At 45.3% G+C, this 16,906-nt stretch overlaps 6 protein-coding genes and 1 non-coding gene across 7 annotated transcripts; 2 read left to right on the plus strand and 5 right to left on the minus strand.

Annotated features, from left to right (window-relative positions):
* Positions 1-229: 229 nt before the first annotated feature.
* BDCG_17783 lies at positions 230-337 on the minus strand. Its single transcript has one exon. It is a non-coding gene; the product is annotated as a tRNA-Ala (tRNA).
* A 149-nt stretch (positions 338-486) lies between these two features.
* Positions 487-3,508, plus strand: BDCG_08381 (26S proteasome regulatory subunit N9). Its single transcript, XM_045424157.1, has 3 exons — positions 487-1,112; positions 1,201-1,436; positions 1,505-3,508. Exons 1-3 carry the CDS (start codon positions 845-847, stop codon positions 2,144-2,146), a joined length of 1,146 nt encoding a protein of 381 aa, XP_045272936.1. The 5' UTR covers positions 487-844; the 3' UTR covers positions 2,147-3,508.
* BDCG_08382 (glycosylphosphatidylinositol transamidase) lies at positions 2,282-5,102 on the minus strand. The gene is made up of 5 exons (XM_045424158.1): positions 4,999-5,102; positions 4,635-4,890; positions 4,204-4,442; positions 3,271-4,136; positions 2,282-3,192 (listed from the first exon to the last, which is right to left on the minus strand). The coding sequence occupies exons 1-5, from the start codon at positions 5,009-5,011 to the stop codon at positions 2,629-2,631; spliced, it is 1,938 nt and encodes a 645-aa protein (XP_045272937.1). The 5' UTR covers positions 5,012-5,102; the 3' UTR covers positions 2,282-2,628.
* Positions 5,103-5,108: 6 nt separating this feature from the next.
* Positions 5,109-7,175, minus strand: BDCG_08383 (rhomboid protein 2). Its single transcript, XM_045424159.1, has 6 exons — positions 6,353-7,175; positions 6,084-6,221; positions 5,926-6,007; positions 5,800-5,865; positions 5,604-5,725; positions 5,109-5,520 (listed from the first exon to the last, which is right to left on the minus strand). The coding sequence occupies exons 1-6, from the start codon at positions 6,537-6,539 to the stop codon at positions 5,303-5,305; spliced, it is 813 nt and encodes a 270-aa protein (XP_045272938.1). The 5' UTR covers positions 6,540-7,175; the 3' UTR covers positions 5,109-5,302.
* Positions 7,176-7,460: 285 nt separating this feature from the next.
* Positions 7,461-7,760, minus strand: BDCG_08384 (uncharacterized protein; the record flags this gene model as incomplete). Its single annotated transcript, XM_045424160.1, has 1 exon — positions 7,461-7,760. One exon carries the CDS (start codon positions 7,758-7,760, stop codon positions 7,461-7,463), a length of 300 nt encoding a protein of 99 aa, XP_045272939.1.
* A 1,261-nt stretch (positions 7,761-9,021) lies between these two features.
* Positions 9,022-12,805, minus strand: BDCG_08385 (uncharacterized protein). Its single transcript, XM_045424161.1, has 5 exons — positions 11,890-12,805; positions 11,023-11,705; positions 10,593-10,910; positions 10,140-10,517; positions 9,022-10,013 (listed from the first exon to the last, which is right to left on the minus strand). Exons 1-5 carry the CDS (start codon positions 12,218-12,220, stop codon positions 9,825-9,827), a joined length of 1,899 nt encoding a protein of 632 aa, XP_045272940.1. The 5' UTR covers positions 12,221-12,805; the 3' UTR covers positions 9,022-9,824.
* A 1,890-nt stretch (positions 12,806-14,695) lies between these two features.
* BDCG_08386 (uncharacterized protein) lies at positions 14,696-16,046 on the plus strand. The gene has a single exon (XM_045424162.1). The coding sequence runs from the start codon at positions 15,369-15,371 to the stop codon at positions 15,765-15,767; it is 399 nt and encodes a 132-aa protein (XP_045272941.1). The 5' UTR covers positions 14,696-15,368; the 3' UTR covers positions 15,768-16,046.
* The last annotated feature ends 860 nt before the right edge of the window (positions 16,047-16,906 follow it).

Below are 16,906 nucleotides of genomic sequence, written 5' to 3' on the forward strand. Positions count from 1 at the left end.
AAGTAGTGCCATCCTACTTGCATAGGCAAAGTAGCCCAGGTTCGTGGTGTTGCCGTAGCCGATGATGTTACTCAAAAGCGCAGGGAGAGCTACGGATTTTTCGCACTTGGCGCAAATAAAAAGAGCCAGCATTCTCAGAGTGATATTTTATGTGGTTACGAATATGAGATTTCGTAATGCCGGAATCACCCCCAAAGAAAGAAAAACACATGGAAAAAATTAAAAAAGTTGGACGATCAGGGAATCGAACCCTGGACCACCCCCAGTCGCGCTGTCTAACTGTTCTTATTGGACCAGCTGATGCTAAGGGGGTATTATACCACTAAACCAATCGCCCTGCTTGTATGGATCTGGATGGCTCCATGACGATTATGTCAGGATTAGTCACGTGTATCGTCCTCAACTTCCGCTTTGTTGAATGTGAAGTTTCCTCATTAATTGTCGGTGAAATGGCGACCAGCTCAATCAGATCAGTAAGATGCTTTTTTTAAAAACATAAAATCAGCCGAGAATATGGAGGAATACGTAGAGAGTAAACGTTGATATGAACTAAGCTGAATAAGGAGGAAATGGTATGCCAAGAACCAGCATGCAAACCTTATCAACGCCGGCTACGGTGGACCAAACAGCCACTTTGAGCTTCTAAGGTCCATCTTCCAACATCGTCCAGCATCATCCTCCGCAACGACTCCAACAAGAGAACCCTTCGCAAACAACATTCCCGCCCTAAAAGCAAAATACAAACAAGCAGAGAAATCCCTATTCCGCTTCGGATCTTCTACACTGTATTTTACGTGCTCTCCAACTTTAAACAGCACCAGTCTCCCCCGCCCTTCTGCCTGCCATGCAGGCCGACAAGATCCCCGACTTCCTCGCAGAGCAGCGGGAAGAAGCTCTCAGCGAATCCCATGAATCCTTTCTAGCATTCGAAGACTTCTGGGAGCGGAAACTATGGCACCAGCTCACGAATGCCCTGATAGAATTCTTCTGTCTCCCGGAAAGCGCTCCGCAGAGATTAGCCATCTTCAAGAACTTCATCCTCAGTTTTGCAGACAAGATCAACCAGCTGAAGTTTGTCACACTGGGGTTGATGGCATCGACACAATGTGAAGGTTCGTCTACGCATTTTTATCTCTTTATTTCTAGAAGGGAAGTTGCGGATATGGGGGAATTCGAAGCAGCTAACAGTCGCGGATATAGACGACCGAGAACGCCTCACATTCCTCACATCACTTGCCGAGAGGGTTAACAAACCTGCAGCACAAGATGCATATGTTTACGCTATGGCGGATGTGGCCAGTGTGAAGCTGCGACTAAAGGATTTTGAGGGAGCGCGGAAGGATTTGGACGCCTCTGAGCGGGTGTTAGATTCTTTTGACTCTGTCGAGACAGTTGTCCATGCCGCATTCTACAAAGTAAATGCGGATTACTACCATGTAAGTTCCGCCACATAAATATATCCACATATACCTCAAACTATTTCTAACCTCCCCCATTATGTCAGGCCAAACTAGAATTCGCTTCCTACTATAAAAACGCCCTCCTCTACCTTGCATGTGTGGACGTCAAAGACCTGACGCAAGAAGACTGCGCCGCCAGAGCATACGATCTGAGCATAGCCGCCCTCGTCTCCGACTCCATCTACAACTTTGGCGAACTCCTCCTCCACCCCGTCCTCGACTCTCTCAAAGACACACAACATGCCTGGCTCCGCGACCTGCTTTTCGCATTTAACCGCGGCGACCTAGCCGCCTATGATGTCCTCGCAGGGAACATCAGCAAAAATCAGCTCCTGGAGCAACACAAGATTTTCCTGTACCAGAAGATCTCGCTGGCCGCACTGACGGAGACTGTGTTCCGACGACCCCCGCATGACCGCACAATGACATTCACTGCGATTTCGGAAGAGACTAAAGTGCAGCCTAATGAGATCGAGCATCTTATTATGAAGGCGCTTAGCCTTGGTCTGCTCAAGGGGACCATCGACCAGGTTGCGCAGATCGCACGTATTAGTTGGGTGCAGCCCAAGGTTCTGGACATGGGGCAGATCGAAGGGATGAGGAATCGGCTGCGCGACTGGGATTCTGGGGTTAATCAGCTGGGTCATTGGATTGAAGGGGTTGGGAAGGATGTTTGGGCTACATAGATATCCCATTTTTCTTTCCCCCTCTTCATGACCATTCTTCCCACGGTTCTTTTATTTATTTATTCAGAGATCATAGTGCTACACGTTCGCCGGGGAATTTTATTTACCTAGCCGCCCCGTGTACGATTATAAAAATCTGTCTGATAAATCCTTATTGTGAGAGCTTCTGCGTTATGACTAGTGATAGATGGTATCAATTCTTGCGAGAACCCCGAAGAGGATAGATGCGTATGCGCGTAACAAAAGGGACGTATATATGTATCTGCCCCGGAATTAGGCACGGCGACGGACAGGAAAATTGCGAAATTTAGAACAATGGGTCTTGCCGTTACTTCCACTAGAACTGACATACCTCCTACTATAGAGTATATCGATAGCATGTTGTACAAATAAAATATCAAAAATAAAATACTCAAGGGCCTACTACCACTTTCAGTTTCATATCAAATATAAACAGAACACAGCCACTATGCCATTCTACTTCAGAAAAGCGACGAAGCAAGTAATAAGCACCCACACTGCCAAGCAGGCCACCATATACACCAGACGACCACCTGAGTCCAAACTCCCCATACGTCCCACCCGAAAGCAGCCTCAGTCAGCAACGTCGTTACCGGAATCTGCCAATAGTAGCACACAGCCAACAGGACCGCGGTTGGGGAAAGTAGATTCATGAAGATGAGGCCTGACGCTGCTAGGAGGATAGTCGTCACTGACGTTGGCCCTGACGCTGGCTGTGTTTCCCTTTTCCTGGCCTTGTCCGTAGATGCTGATTGAGAAGCTGCGGTTGCGATGTTTTGGGTAGGTTGTTTTGGGATATGCGCGATGTAGGACAGGGGTGTGCATAGGAGGCCGATCATTAGGGATAAGGAGAAGTTTAGGGTTGCGAGAGCGGAGAGGAAAAGGCCGAGGAGGAGGAGGGAGAAGGATTTTATGAGCATGTATTGCTGTAGTGATGGGCGGGAGCAGCGGGCTAGGATTGCGGCGAGAATTATTGGCAGTATGGTGTTTATGAAGGCAAGTAGGTAGACTGCTTGTTCGAAGTACTGTGTGCGTAAGAATGGGTTAGAGTCAAGGCCTTATTTCTCATGGGATAGGTTTGCGATGCGGAATCCAAAATTCACCTGATGGGTCATATTGTTAAACGCATAGAGCGGGACAACACCTAGGAGGTGCAGTCCAAATACCAGCGCCAGCGGCAATGCCATATGTCGTTCCAGAATGCCATTGCTTTCCTGCTCAGGGGCGATGGTATTTACCCCTTCATTTGATTCTTCTTTCTCGGAACCATACTGCTCCGCGATTGCGAATGCGCTTGTGTCTGTGGAAGCACGGACTCCACTTTTCATCCATAGAGCAATAGCCATGATGGTGAAGCTCCCTGCAATCAGCATTGCGCTGGGAAGATACGTCCCAATGCTAACGAATCGGTTCGTCTGCATTAGAATATAGAAAAAGAAGCTCTGATGGAAGTGTTCTAGGAGATTATTCAAACTGCGAACAAGGCTTTCCACGGTCCTGCCAAGCGCCATTTCGTCCTGCCATCCGTTGCCGATAGTCTGGATCGTAATCGCATCAATGTGGTAAGGTATAAAGCTGCTATGGGCGCCAGCGGCGTTACCCAGTCCCTGGTTAACCATCCCTCGAAGCATTGTTCGCAGACGCATTTCATAGCTATCGTTGTGACGAAACATTTTCTGCAAGGTCGCCGGGATGCCCATCTGTCCACTGGATACTGAAACGGCAATATTGAATAAATCTAGGTTTGGCAGTTGTCCATTGACACCATCGTATACGATATGGATAGATTCGAACCTGTGATCGAAAGGGTATTCGAATACTAAAGCGCCCTGTAACGCACCGCTTTTTAGCGGAAGGGGTTGAACGGATGGCGGGTGCATATCATGATAGGCGTCGACCCATGCCTGTGTACCGGATTTGCTGTCCGGCGTAATTAGGAATATGATATCTTTGGACCATAGGGACCATCCTGTTTTCAACATAGTATTAGTATTTTTTATCTATCCTGTTATTAGCTTTATTTCAGAGAGACGAACGCTTGAAATATCTAGCCAGAGTCAAGGCCAAAGTCACACCATTGAGGTTTGGTTCGCCGTCGATGGTTTTCCAAGAGGCTACCAAAACAATAGCTTCTGTCCCGTCTCCCCGTGGAGCATGAATGACACCGTAAACATTCTGTCCAGAATGTCTGTTTCCGGCTGACCTATACTCGTAATCCTGGGTTGCAACTTTCAAGCCGGATTCTCTGAATATCGACTGGATTTTTTCAGATATTCTATGTCAATAGCAGCACGAGGCGGAGGGTTAGCCGACTGTCTCTCCCTGGGATAACGGGGCAAACAAGGACCAAAATCAAAGGGATATCTCAACCAGACACTTTGTACTATTCAACGTATTCCATCTCCTCCAAGCTCGTAAGAGCAGTCCCAGGACCCAGTTAAAACGGAATGAAACTAAAGTCACGTACACTTCATATTCCGCATCCCTCACAAGATCAATTTCCCGTCTATATCCGCGAAAGACATTCTGTTCACTCCCCGCGAAGTACGTGTGTACCTGGCCTGGTAAAAGCGCGTTTTCGGAGATGTATGTTTGGCGGGAGTACTCGTTAAGCGGGAGGAGAAGGAGCCAGACAACACCGACAACGACGAGAATGGCGGATAGGTATGGGGGGAATTTATACAACAGGCGTGGATCGCGGCGCAGCCTGAGGACTAAATTGGCTGTTTCATGATATCCGATGCGTTAGGAACAACGTGGCCAGGGAAATATGAGGGAGAGGACTTTGTCTGGGAAGGGGAGTGAGGAACTGGGAGACATTTATTTCTTACATATTAATGCCATTGAAGGTGAGACCTCCGGGAATTATATCCCAACGAGGCCATAAGCTAATTGTATAGGTCGGATGGCTATGCGCGAGGTGGATTGACCTCCGAAGTTGCGGAGTTGGAGATAGTTAGACTACGGCATGCCGCAATGACCGCTTACGTTATTATTAAAGCCAAACCTCCTGATTTTCTCTATTCAACAGTCATTATTATATATGCTAGTCTCCTAGAATAAAACCAAGAGACTCTAAAGATAAATATATACAACAAGAAAGTAATCCATGCGTATCAATTTCGCTAAATATTCTTATGGGCCTAGTCGTTGGGTAGAGCCCAGTGGAAGGCTTATTGCCCCAGTTTCTTCGTTCGACCCAAAGCTTCTGGTGGGCAAGATTCCGTACCTTCCATACGTTTTCTGATCAACGGAGACATAGTGAGGCAATATTGCGAGAAGGTTTAGTTTTCCTTCGATCCAGCGAAGGATTTTCTCTGGCGGAACGAGGAATTTCAGGTATCCCAGCCCAACTTCATTTTTCATATCTGTCAGCCTCCATGATAACCAAACAGCAGAGATTGCCGGGACGGGGGGAGGCAAGAACAGAACTTACAAACATAGCCAACAGCGAGACCGGATAAGTGGCCCAAGAGGCTGGTATTGGGGACGAGCGCAAACACCAAAATTACTAAGAGCAATGGCGTTGTCCACGTTGGGATTCTATATGTTCCAATACTGTCCGCAAGATGTCAGTAGCTAGCAGACAACCAAATGGTCAAGGCAAAAGAGCGAAGAATGGGGAAACTAACACAAAGTGTGGGTTTGTTTGGAATGTTTTTATTGCTTCAATTCCTAGAAGCAAAAATATCCAGACACTATAGAGATGCAAAGTTACTTGTGCTTCGTTAACATAGCATCTGTATATGAGGACTTACCTCGAACCTAGCACCGCAGTATTGCCCCTTAAAATGACTTTTTCGAAGAGCAAGTATAGGCCTGCTGGCAAGGTTGAAAGTGCTAGAATAGTGATAGCGGTTAGTCTCATTCGAAAGGAAACCCGCGCTAGGATGTGTTCAATCAAAAAAACACATACGTCCAACAAATAATGCTACAGATGTAAGGGTGCCGTGTTCCGCCTCAAACCTCTCCAAGAGCGGTGTAAGGGCTACGATATTCCAGAACGTGTGGAACAACCCATTATGAATAATCGGATATGTGTTAAGTCGGTACACTGAAAAAATCAGAACAAAGCGTTAGTAAATATCGTCGGAAATCCAAATGCAAAAATACCCCCGACTTCCCCGACAGAGGATTTTCCTGATTAGCCGCAATATATAATATACGAAATACGTGTATACGCACGCGATGCTAATCCTATCTCGCTGGGTATCAAGGCACCCCATTGTACCACATCCCATAACGACTGAATCCCCAAGACCCCAAATACCGCAATGAGTAAGGTGACGACGCGTGTGAATAGGGGTAAACGAAGTATATATGAACGTAATCTGCCCAGGCTAAATGGGAGGGGTGGGAACGGGCTCGTCATTCTATATCGTGATGTATCGGAATGTCTCTTAAAATTTATAGTCGTTAACCTGCTGGAGGTAAGCTAGGATGTATTGGTCTCTCTAAATTGAATTAGGCTCAAAATAATTCGCGCTCGGTATGCTGCGAAGGATTTGGCCGAAGGAATAGAACAATATATATATAAATAATACGCTCGATTTGGGTTCCTTTGGCGCACGAGTGCAAACGCGGGCTTGTAACAGCGAGAAGGGCCAGAGCACAGGCTTGAGAAGACGATGTATATGTCCTTTCTCTAGTGTCAGTCAGGAAATATTTGGATGGAATAGCGCAGCGAATGTGTTCGCCGGTTTATGATGCGCCGCAAATGTAGCCTCGTCGCTCATGGGGTAGCGAAATGCGCAAGTTTATCGGTGGAAGGACAGTTCACAATAAAGTAAAGAGCAGAGTCTGTCCTGTAGTCCTGGTCTCCTTCAGTTAAAACGTGTAACTATAGGAGAAAGAAAGGAAAAGCTCAGGAGGGATTGATATTTGGCTGGAGACCAGGCATTGGGTGGAGAAGAATAATAATAATACGTCGTAGCTGATCGAAGCTGAAAATTGAAGCCTTGGAGGGAGTTCCGCGGGCTGGAGCGGACGCTAAGCCTAAACAGTCAAGCCACTTAGGCCGACGTTCTTACAACATCCGCACCGCATAGGTTAAGAGATACCAATGCCAAAGACTCGGACCAGTTCCATTCCTGTCGTCTCTAACACACGCGACAGCGGTGAGGTTTACAGTGGGAAGTCTCAGTCTCACCAAGGAATTAATTACAGATTTAGCGTATAAGGAGAGCAACAGACACTCCCGTGTCCCTTACTTATTCCACATTCTTCCCAGGATTGGAGAACGCCCTAACGGTATGAAGGCGGGGGAAGACTGCAGTATCGTCAGTTGATATCCCTACCCTTTGGAATTCTCAATCTGAGCGATTTTGGTTCCCAATTCTGGACCATTCCGCCCCAATCGTGCGACATGAAGCCTTCTGGTCGGTTGTGCTTCAAGTTTATTTACCTTGCCGTGCAAGCCGCTAGCGAGTGACACTTGATTTATTCCGAATACGAAATGATGAAAGGCCGCAAGGCTCGGGATAGAATAGAGAGGCTTTGTCTGTTGAGAGAAAAGTGCCGTCGTCTCCTGCGCCCCCTTCTTGAGTGTGACATGGGCCCAGGATGGTACCGGTCCCGTCATCCGCAATGGCATCTTCATTGATTGATTGTATGTTTCAAGATTGGCTATGCACCAACAGGCCTGGCTGGGTTATTCGTTTCTACGAGAAATAAGATCCTCTTGTTATAGTTATATAAATTATCTTGGCATTCTTGATCACCAGCAAGGCTCCAGCTTTGATTGGAAAGTTGGGTTTCTCTGGTAGCATTCCCTACTCTGTTCAATATCATTCTATTTTTATATTTTATATTTTATATCAGACCTCCTCTTTTGCACCATTGCGGAATACGCACGAAGAAAGGGTATTCACCGGATCTTTATGCGAATGGACAACTTCTATCGTTACTATAAAAATGATAACATGATGTACAGTACATGTACAGTACATGTACAATGAAAGCAACTCCTTCAGGCAACAAGGTTCGGATTGCCGAAGCCATTTGCGGCTATCTGCCAAGGACACATCCTGATCCAGCCCGGACATTAACTATATAGAGAACCAGCCAGGACGTTAAGGAAGATTTGCAAAATATACACACAAAAGGAATCATAGTCGTGAATCTATACTTTGCTCTTTTGCAAAAAAAAAAAAAAAAAAAAAAAAAAAAAAAAAAAAAAAAAAAAAAAAAAAACCATCACAACAGCCTAGGAAGAAGAATTAAAAAAACACATGAATTACTCTTATTTGTAGTTATTGGACTACCTCTCGCTCAGGCAGAGAAGAGTATCCTCCACAGGTCTGAAGTTGACAGCGCCGGCTTCCGTAGCGGGGTACATACATACATACACCCCGTGGACCATGCATGTCTATCCGCGCACCCAGTCAAAAAATTATTATTAGCTACTTACTCCCCACCTCATTCCTCGTTGTAGCTGTGTTGTCTTGGGTTGTTGCATATTGCTAAGTGGCGGATATATGGCGCGCGGCTATGTATATGTATAAATATACTACCATTGAAAAGCGGAGAGTGGGTGGGGCCAATAACAATAACCTAGCTTCAGATAAACCAGTTACCCTACGACATGTTTTCCGCGCCTAGCTGACACAAATGAAACATGGCTGTACATACATATAATGGTGGTCAATCTTTCCATCTCTAGTCCTAGTCCTCCGCATCAACATGATGGCCCGACACTGGGAAACGGAGCTACATGGCTTAAAGAAAGCCATAAGAAGAATCGAAAGGGGTGATTAAATACGTGAAGACCTCGGGAGCGGGAAAAAATGAGGCAAAGATATCCCAAAAAAAAAAAAAAAAAAAAAAAAAAAAAAAAAAAAAAAAAAAAACTATCAACTATCAACTGGGAGCTGTCCAGGGTGTACTCCGTAGACAACATAGACTATCAGGGGTATATCGTTCTATTTAAGGGGGAAGGGGGTATACAGCTTGCAGGTGGGCGGGCTATAAAGCATAATGCGGAAAGATTAATGATGATCATAAACGTCACCGGGACCGGGCAGGTGTACCTAGCTCTGTCCCTGGATCGATTTAAGGGAGAAAGAAAGGAAGACGGAGAAAGTGAAATCAGTTTGGTATCATAAGAAAAAAAGGAAATAGACACGAAAGGAAAATACAACACACATATAGATGCTGCTGCACACACTTGGAGTCTTCACTTCTCTAATGATGAAATTTGAGTGAGAGGAGAGGGGCGGGGGGGGAAGGGGACATAGAGATAGTCTGGAGACGGGGAAATGTGGGGGGAGGTTATCTTTGTTCTTCATATTTCCTGTTTTAAAAATCTTTGATTCGTCCTTCATCTCTTCTTCCATCATGGGTGCTAACATTTCAAAACATAAATGGTCAATAAAAAAAATAAAATATAAAATAAAATAAAAAAGGGGGCATAACGTAAAGAGAGGGGGAGCGACTCTCTCTCCTGTTCAAACATATGAGGGTATTATTAACAGGGAAGGCCCTGCAACTTTTCTGAGGGACAAAAATTGTCGTGTCAGATCGCTAAAATCAGGAGGGCAATGGGAGATACCGCCGTCGCCAGATGCACGCAGAGTAAAAACGCGGGAACGGGGAATGAAATTGGGACGTTGCTTTTCATCATTTTTTTTTTCTGTCTTCTTTTCCTTCTCCTGCTTCTCTAAGCAGGGAACCGGTACGTGTCAGCTGGGGGTGGGACGGCGAGCGCTGGTTTCTTAGTAACCCATGCCTTGAGTGAGATACACAAGATTTCCCACGCCATTATGAAAGCTGTGAAACCCATGGCAACTGTGAATACGAACATGGAGTGAAGGTCGTAATGTTCCATTGCCTCAACAACGTTCCTTGTCTGAGCAAAAGGGAAGTTTCGTTAGCAAAAGATAAAAATTGAGAAGTGGCATGGGCTTCTAAGAACACACAACTGAATAGGTAGGGCAAATGTGTTTTTTTTTTTTTCATATCAACCAACACTTACACTCAGCATGAAAATGAGACCTCCGGAAATGAGGCAGAAGGAAGCAATAAGTTCCGAAGGTGGTCGATAGGGCAGCAGCGAAGTCGGTGGTTTAAGGCAGAGAATGACGTATGTCACACCTCGAGCAATAGAGAATCCAACCAGGAGCATTCCCCACTGAGAGTGCACCATGGTGGACACCATACTCGACTGGTGGTGTGAGCTCATCATCAAGCCAAGGAGCAGGATGATTAGTGCAGGGATAGGGTTGAGGGGCACCCGTTGAGTCTTTGGCACTTCGACAGATTCTGACGGCAAGCCTTCTGCAGGAGCAGTAGGGGAATAAATAGCAGCATTCATCCAGTCTCGAACTCGTTTCGATTCAACCAGCATACCACACTGTTGTTTATATCGTCAGTGGGGTTAACTATTCAACCGTTTAATAATAATAGTTACTAAGAAAAAGGAACTTACCAAACCGCCGCCAAAGAACATGACAGAGATCGACACATGTTCCAAATCCTGCGCAGTCCATGATTTGCCCCATGCTGCCAGATGTTCGAGAAAGACGTTGCTTGCGCCGTATAAGAAGATAACAAAGGATTCTGTAAATTCCCCTGACGGGATGCAGGCCCGCAATCTCCCCACCATGGCACGTGACGGCTTGATGTTCCAAGCCCAGCCAAAATCTGCAAAACATCCCATCCAGCGACCAAGCGTGAGCAACCCATACCAGAAGAAGATCCCTCCCTTGATAAAATGGGCAAGACCGTTGAAGATGTCATTATCCCGCTGCATGAAATTATTAGCACGACATCCATTTTATTACAAGATAAGACAATAGTTGACTTCCTCCCCCATGCTATGGACCATAAGAGAGGGAACGGCAATCCAATCCACTTACGAAGATACCACCATAAACCACAGCTCCAGTCGCTATCGCGATGAAACCAAGAATTAGAATGGTTCTCTCGATGACGACATAGAAAACATTCATGATGTTAAGCGCGCGCCTAGGGAGCATTCCAGGGACCCGTCTCGAGAGAAATTTATCCACAAAACCACCCCAGAAGAACCGGTTGGCTCCTGGCACCATAGGCATTTCGCCATCATTGGTTTCATCCTCAGGTTTCTCATCAAACTCATCATGATCGCCTGGTCGAGACATTCGTCGGCCACGTTCTGGAGAGCAGCTGCGGCTCCGCAGGGAGGAGGAGTTGCGTTCAGTGCCTTGACCGCTGTCGCCAGACCAGCGGTACTGATGGTAAGGGCCGGCAGGGTAAGTCTCGTTCTGCGCATCCTCCGCAGTTGGCACGGGGAGGAAAGCAACTCGTTCGTAGGACGGGCCAGTGTACGTGTCGGCGCCCTGACGACCGCCGGAATACGCAAACAAAAGGCCCATGACAACCTCCGCGACCATAACCCAGGTCGCGATCCAGCCGATCTTGTTATGTACGTTGTTTTCGTATAGATTAGGTACTTGACTGTTATACACCGCTGCTAGTAGTAACCCTAAGGCGTTTACGATGAGGAAAACGAATTGCGCAGGTAAGGCAAGTCGCGATCGGGCGACGCTTAACATGACACCTACAGAAGGAAAAAAAAGAGCCAAGCGTAACGGCGCACAATGGTTAGCAAAATGTATAAACTTTTTTTTTTTTTTTCCTGGTTGTATTTTGACAACTCCATTTGTTTTTTTGTTTTTTTCCATTTTTCAATCTGTCTTTCGCAAAATAGGTGTGCATTTGAGAATAGCTTATTATATGCGTACCAATTGGCAGTATGAAGAACCACGCGATAACCATCAGGACGACATGGGCTATTATGGAGCCTGCATGTTTCTGATACGCGAAGTAGCTCATGGGGCTAGAGCTGTTAGATGATGGTGACGATGACGGCGTGCTATTACTATGTCCGTTAGAGCTGTGCGGTCCACCACCACCACCACCACCACCACCATCACCATGACCATGGCCCATGCCCATATCCGTATTGCCATGCGCGGCATCATTGTCACCATGTGCGAGAACGGCGACTGCCAGGAACAAGAGTAGCCAGAGAGCTCCTCCCTTGGGAGCGGCGAAGGGCGCTGTCCGCAGCATGGCCGCCCACTGGGATGCGGAAGAGAGTTATATGCTGTTATCGACCACAGTAGATAAGAAGTATGTAACCGGAATCTTGTGCGCGATGGCAGTATATATAGGCTTGTGGGTTTGGGAAGACACAACGTGGGAAACCTGCAAGAGACACTCGGGAAGTTGGGCCGGGGAAAAGGGGAGGGGGGAGGGGGGTTGGATAGTTGGTGAATGTAAGGGCCCTGTGAATCAGCTTGCAGGATGGTGAGTGATAGCTGATCAGACACGGGGGCACAGGTGTTATTAGGTATTAGGTTAGGCAGAAGGGAAGGGGAGGGGGGGATGCATGCGTTTCTCAAAAAGGCTTTTTAGATGATTATAGCTAGGTGAAAGGGCGAAGAGGAAGATTAATAAGAAGATAAGAAGAGGGGAAGCAATTTTGAAAAATAACAAATGAAAAAACGAAAATGAAAAAGAAAAGAAATGTTTGCACTGAATAAAATATCTCGGAATCGGAAGCTGATTTCCCTTTCCTTATTCTCTTTCTCTCTCTCTCTCTCTCTCTCTCTCTTTTTCTTTTCATCTGATCGGGTCAGAAGGCGTCTCTTCCCCTTCTCTCACAATAATCTATGTAGAAGCGCCGGATTAATAATTATTCAACTATGATGCCCATGCCCCCATTTAGCGTTTTGCGACTAGACTAGCTAGCCCGGCAAACAGCTCGCTAGGTTTCTTTTTTCTTTTCTATGTAACTAGTTAAAGTTACTCCCTACACTACTAACTAGTTAGTTACTATTTGGGCGGTCCAGGCTTCTTGCTAGGTTGAACCAACAAAAAACCTTGCCTCCCTCAGTTCCCTGCAGCTAACTCAACTACTTTTTTTTGTACAGAGTATGTAAGTTAATGTACATGTACATGTACATTGAGTAGTAGGACTCATGCCTCATAGAAATTCTGCAGCATTTCTCCCGTCATTATTTCTACATACTTGCCATGCTATAGTGGTGTGCTATGATGGTTCTACACATGATATACCGATGCGTTGTGCATAGTAGGACTGTAGTAGTAGTAAGTGCAGTCAGTAGTTAGGCTACGCTGTACACAACAAATAAAAAAATGACTTTGACATGTCATCCATCTCATCTTTTTTGTTTTTTTGTTTTTTGGACCTCACGGCGGACCCCTTCGGCCTTCGGGTATCTCTGGGAACTATGTTATGTATGTACAGTACAAATCATAATCATAATCATAGGTAATAATAATAATAAATTGACTCTCTGAATCCCCCCCCCCTCCCCTCCTCTCTCTCCTCATGACGACGATGTCTCTAGGACATAAATGGTTAAAAAACCACCGTCGTGAGACCTGAAGAGCCAGCAGCATGGGGCTGGATCCGGCAACTTCGTCACTTTGTAGTTATCAGCTATCATCATCGTGTCTAGTCTATAGCAAGGGAATCATTCTTAATAATAATAACTGGGGCGCCATTGTCCCCGCTTTTTTTTTTTTTTTTTTTTTTTTTTGCCTTTTTACATACCCTTCTTCCCGATGCCGAAAAGTCTCCACTGTGGATTTCTTTTTCCTTTTCTGTCCTTTATTAAAGTTTAGGGCTGGCTATGAATAAATAATTATGATGGCATGGCCGATGCGACAGTTGACGGGATCTTCGTCTTTTTTCTTCAAGGGTTGTGATTATGAAAAGTTATGTAGTTTCCCAAGCGGAGAAATCGACAACCTATAACTAATATAAAATGGTAAAGAAACGATTTAAAAATGTAAATGAACAACTGAACTAAATTATAAAATAAGCTGCGTATGAACACTTCCTACACAACTGAACTGTGAAATTTCATTTCAAAGCCAGCCACGAGCTATCTACGCATCGTACTCCGTATGTATGAATCATATCCGCGTACCCCGTATTCGGGGGTGGTCTAGTGCCTCTCTCTGCCCTAGTAACAGCGTCCTCATCCCCCCCTCTCGATGATCTCTGATCTATCTGTGCTGGCTGACTCCTGAGCGAGAAGAGCTATCCGGCACTTCCGCCCAGCCATCATCATCGTCACAGCAGGGCTAACTAGAGGCTAGTTAGAGACTAATAAGCAAGCAATAATAATCCAGCTAACAACGGACGGACGGGCCAATGGCAGCCGTTACATATGGGGCGGGGAGCGGGATCATCTGACGTTTTTCCCAAGGGCCGGTGGCGCGAGGGTTTTTCAAGGCTTGATTTGAGAAAAATAGAGAGCTTTTTTTTTTTTGCTCGGTTGTTCGGTATGAGTGGTTTGTGCTGGTGCTGTGTAGAAACTTAAATGTAGTACTACTGTACATGATCATATTTCATTCTACTTGTATCTGTCTTGATCTGATACCTCATATATAGTTAAATAGTAGAAATATGAAAATAAAAATTGGTTTTATTAAAAATTATTGATTTCTCTATTACTTCTGAAAATGCAGAAATATTAATTAGATAGAGTTGGGTTTGCTATGCAGCTTATTTGACATGAAACAGCCTAAGATTTCGCATTTAATCAGCAGTAAGTTGTAACTTCATTCATTTGCTTAAGCTGTGATGTTTCACTTGAACAGGAGCTGAAAGCAATATCTCATATTGTTCATATCATTGTTGAAGATAACTTAAGAGAAGAACTGTTGCTTGTTCAGAGAGAAACTTATAGTGTTACAGCTGCTTACACTTGCAGTGAATCATTCATTATCAGAGAATATTTATATCTGTCTCTGTTGCTATGAAGTGAAGATGATTCAAGTTTCTTGCTATCTCTATCTCTATCTATAGACTATACAAGATATGTGTGAATGTTGAACTAGATTTTATCTGTCTGTTTATCTGTTGCCTCGGCCTGTGATGGAAAAAAAAAACCTATTCCTTCGATGATCAGTGGGAACGCCGCGTGCATTCTTCATGGGTGGTCAATTTGGTCAATGACCTGGTGACTCTGCAGAAAAAGAACAGAAACCACCATCAGATCCCCCTGTGACAAATGCTTCAGCAGGAAACTACCTCAGAGGACATGTATCCAACAAACAAACCCCTTCCCCTCACCACAACTCACTACTGGCCATGAGATGAAACATCCAAACGTGGTGGGAGCCTGAAGGCACTGTAATAACATAACACCCCATCAATCAGCTTTCACTCTCAGGCTCTTGGATGACTTCATGTAGCAGCGGAGACATGTCTTTCGCCCTCCTTATTATTAATAACATGACTGTTTCGAAAACTGTGCCGCCGCCATTCATCCGTATCGTCACTCTCAATTTTGACGTGCAGGAGATTTCCCATGGCCGTGCTGGGATAGGCAGGGTGGTGTGGATCGTAGATCTGCCACCGTGGAAAATCCGTTTTGATCGGGTGTCAGTGCGATGGACGTGGTTCGAGGTGGTTCGAGACGATAGGGCCAAGCGACGACAGCTCCTACGACGGTGGACAGCGGAAGGGTTTGCGATAGATACCTGCGACATTTTATCTTTTGCAAAACTTGTAACATGTACATGTGGAAGTCACCCTAGCATGCATGCACAGGAAGACCAGAGCGCGCCTTGTCTTTGATCTGGAGAGAATTGATGCCAGGTCTGCTGCTGGATATTCTGTTTGAAGTTCTGGTCCTGGCACGGAATTCTCAGCATGGCCTCTTGGTTTCTAATTGTGCCGCATTGTAATGCTTGAGGGAGAGGATTGATGTGCGCAGTATTGCGTATATAGTATGAAGATATCGATGAACCGGTTGGGCGGAAACCCAGGATTGAAATGAGGGTGGTGCGCTGGGCCGAAACAAATGCTTATCTCTCTTTTAACTTATTTAGCTCCAAGTGTACATTTATTCCCAGAAGCATGCATGGTATGGTATGGCAGAGGTTGCCAGTTTATTATTATTATTAATATTATTCTTCGAGTCGAAGTAATAATAAAAATTAATACGCGGCATAATTGGCACCCCAGTCAGTACGTGAAACGTTATGCGCATTATTATTCCTTATTATTATTATTACCAGTTAACTACCGGATACGTTCTAGGTCCCTATAATTATCATTATTATTATTATTATTATTATTATTATTGGCAGGGTTGTATGTCATACTATACTGAGGTTTCAAGAGACTGATCTGTAATATATTTCCAACTGCCTGAGGAAACTTACATGTAATGTAGCTATTATTTTTTCTTGCAATTGGGAATTATGGTTCAAGACAAAAGCTGGAAATGGGAAGACCTGTTGAAAATCGGAATTACCGGCGTTTTAAGGAATAATAATTAAATCTATCTGGCTGGCGGTTCGGACCATTCCTTCTAACGGCCGATTTGTTCCAGCGCTGTCCTGCGACACAGGCCCAATCAATCGACAAATTATTAATATTAATTAATAATGCTGTGTTTCCCCACCAGTTTTTCGGTCGGACTTCGGTGTTCAAAAAGACCGGGAAATGACAAACGCCGTTGCCGTTGTCGACGAGGAATTACAACGGGGAGGGAGAGAAAGAGAGCGCGTACGCAGTCTGGATGATCCTGGTTGATCTTGGCTGTGGAACTAGCGGGCGTGCTTCTTTCAACCACATGTCTTGGAGACGTTTGGCGGATCCGGGTGAGCCGGGGGAGGTAAGGGAAGATGGTGATGGTGATGGAGATGATGGTGATGATGGTGATGATGGTGATGATGACGGTGATGTGATGAGGGATGAGGGTATGGTAT

This window comes from Blastomyces dermatitidis (genome assembly GCF_000003525.1).
Source record: "Blastomyces dermatitidis ER-3 genomic scaffold supercont1.11, whole genome shotgun sequence".
NCBI classification, from domain to species: domain Eukaryota; kingdom Fungi; phylum Ascomycota; class Eurotiomycetes; order Onygenales; family Ajellomycetaceae; genus Blastomyces; species Blastomyces dermatitidis.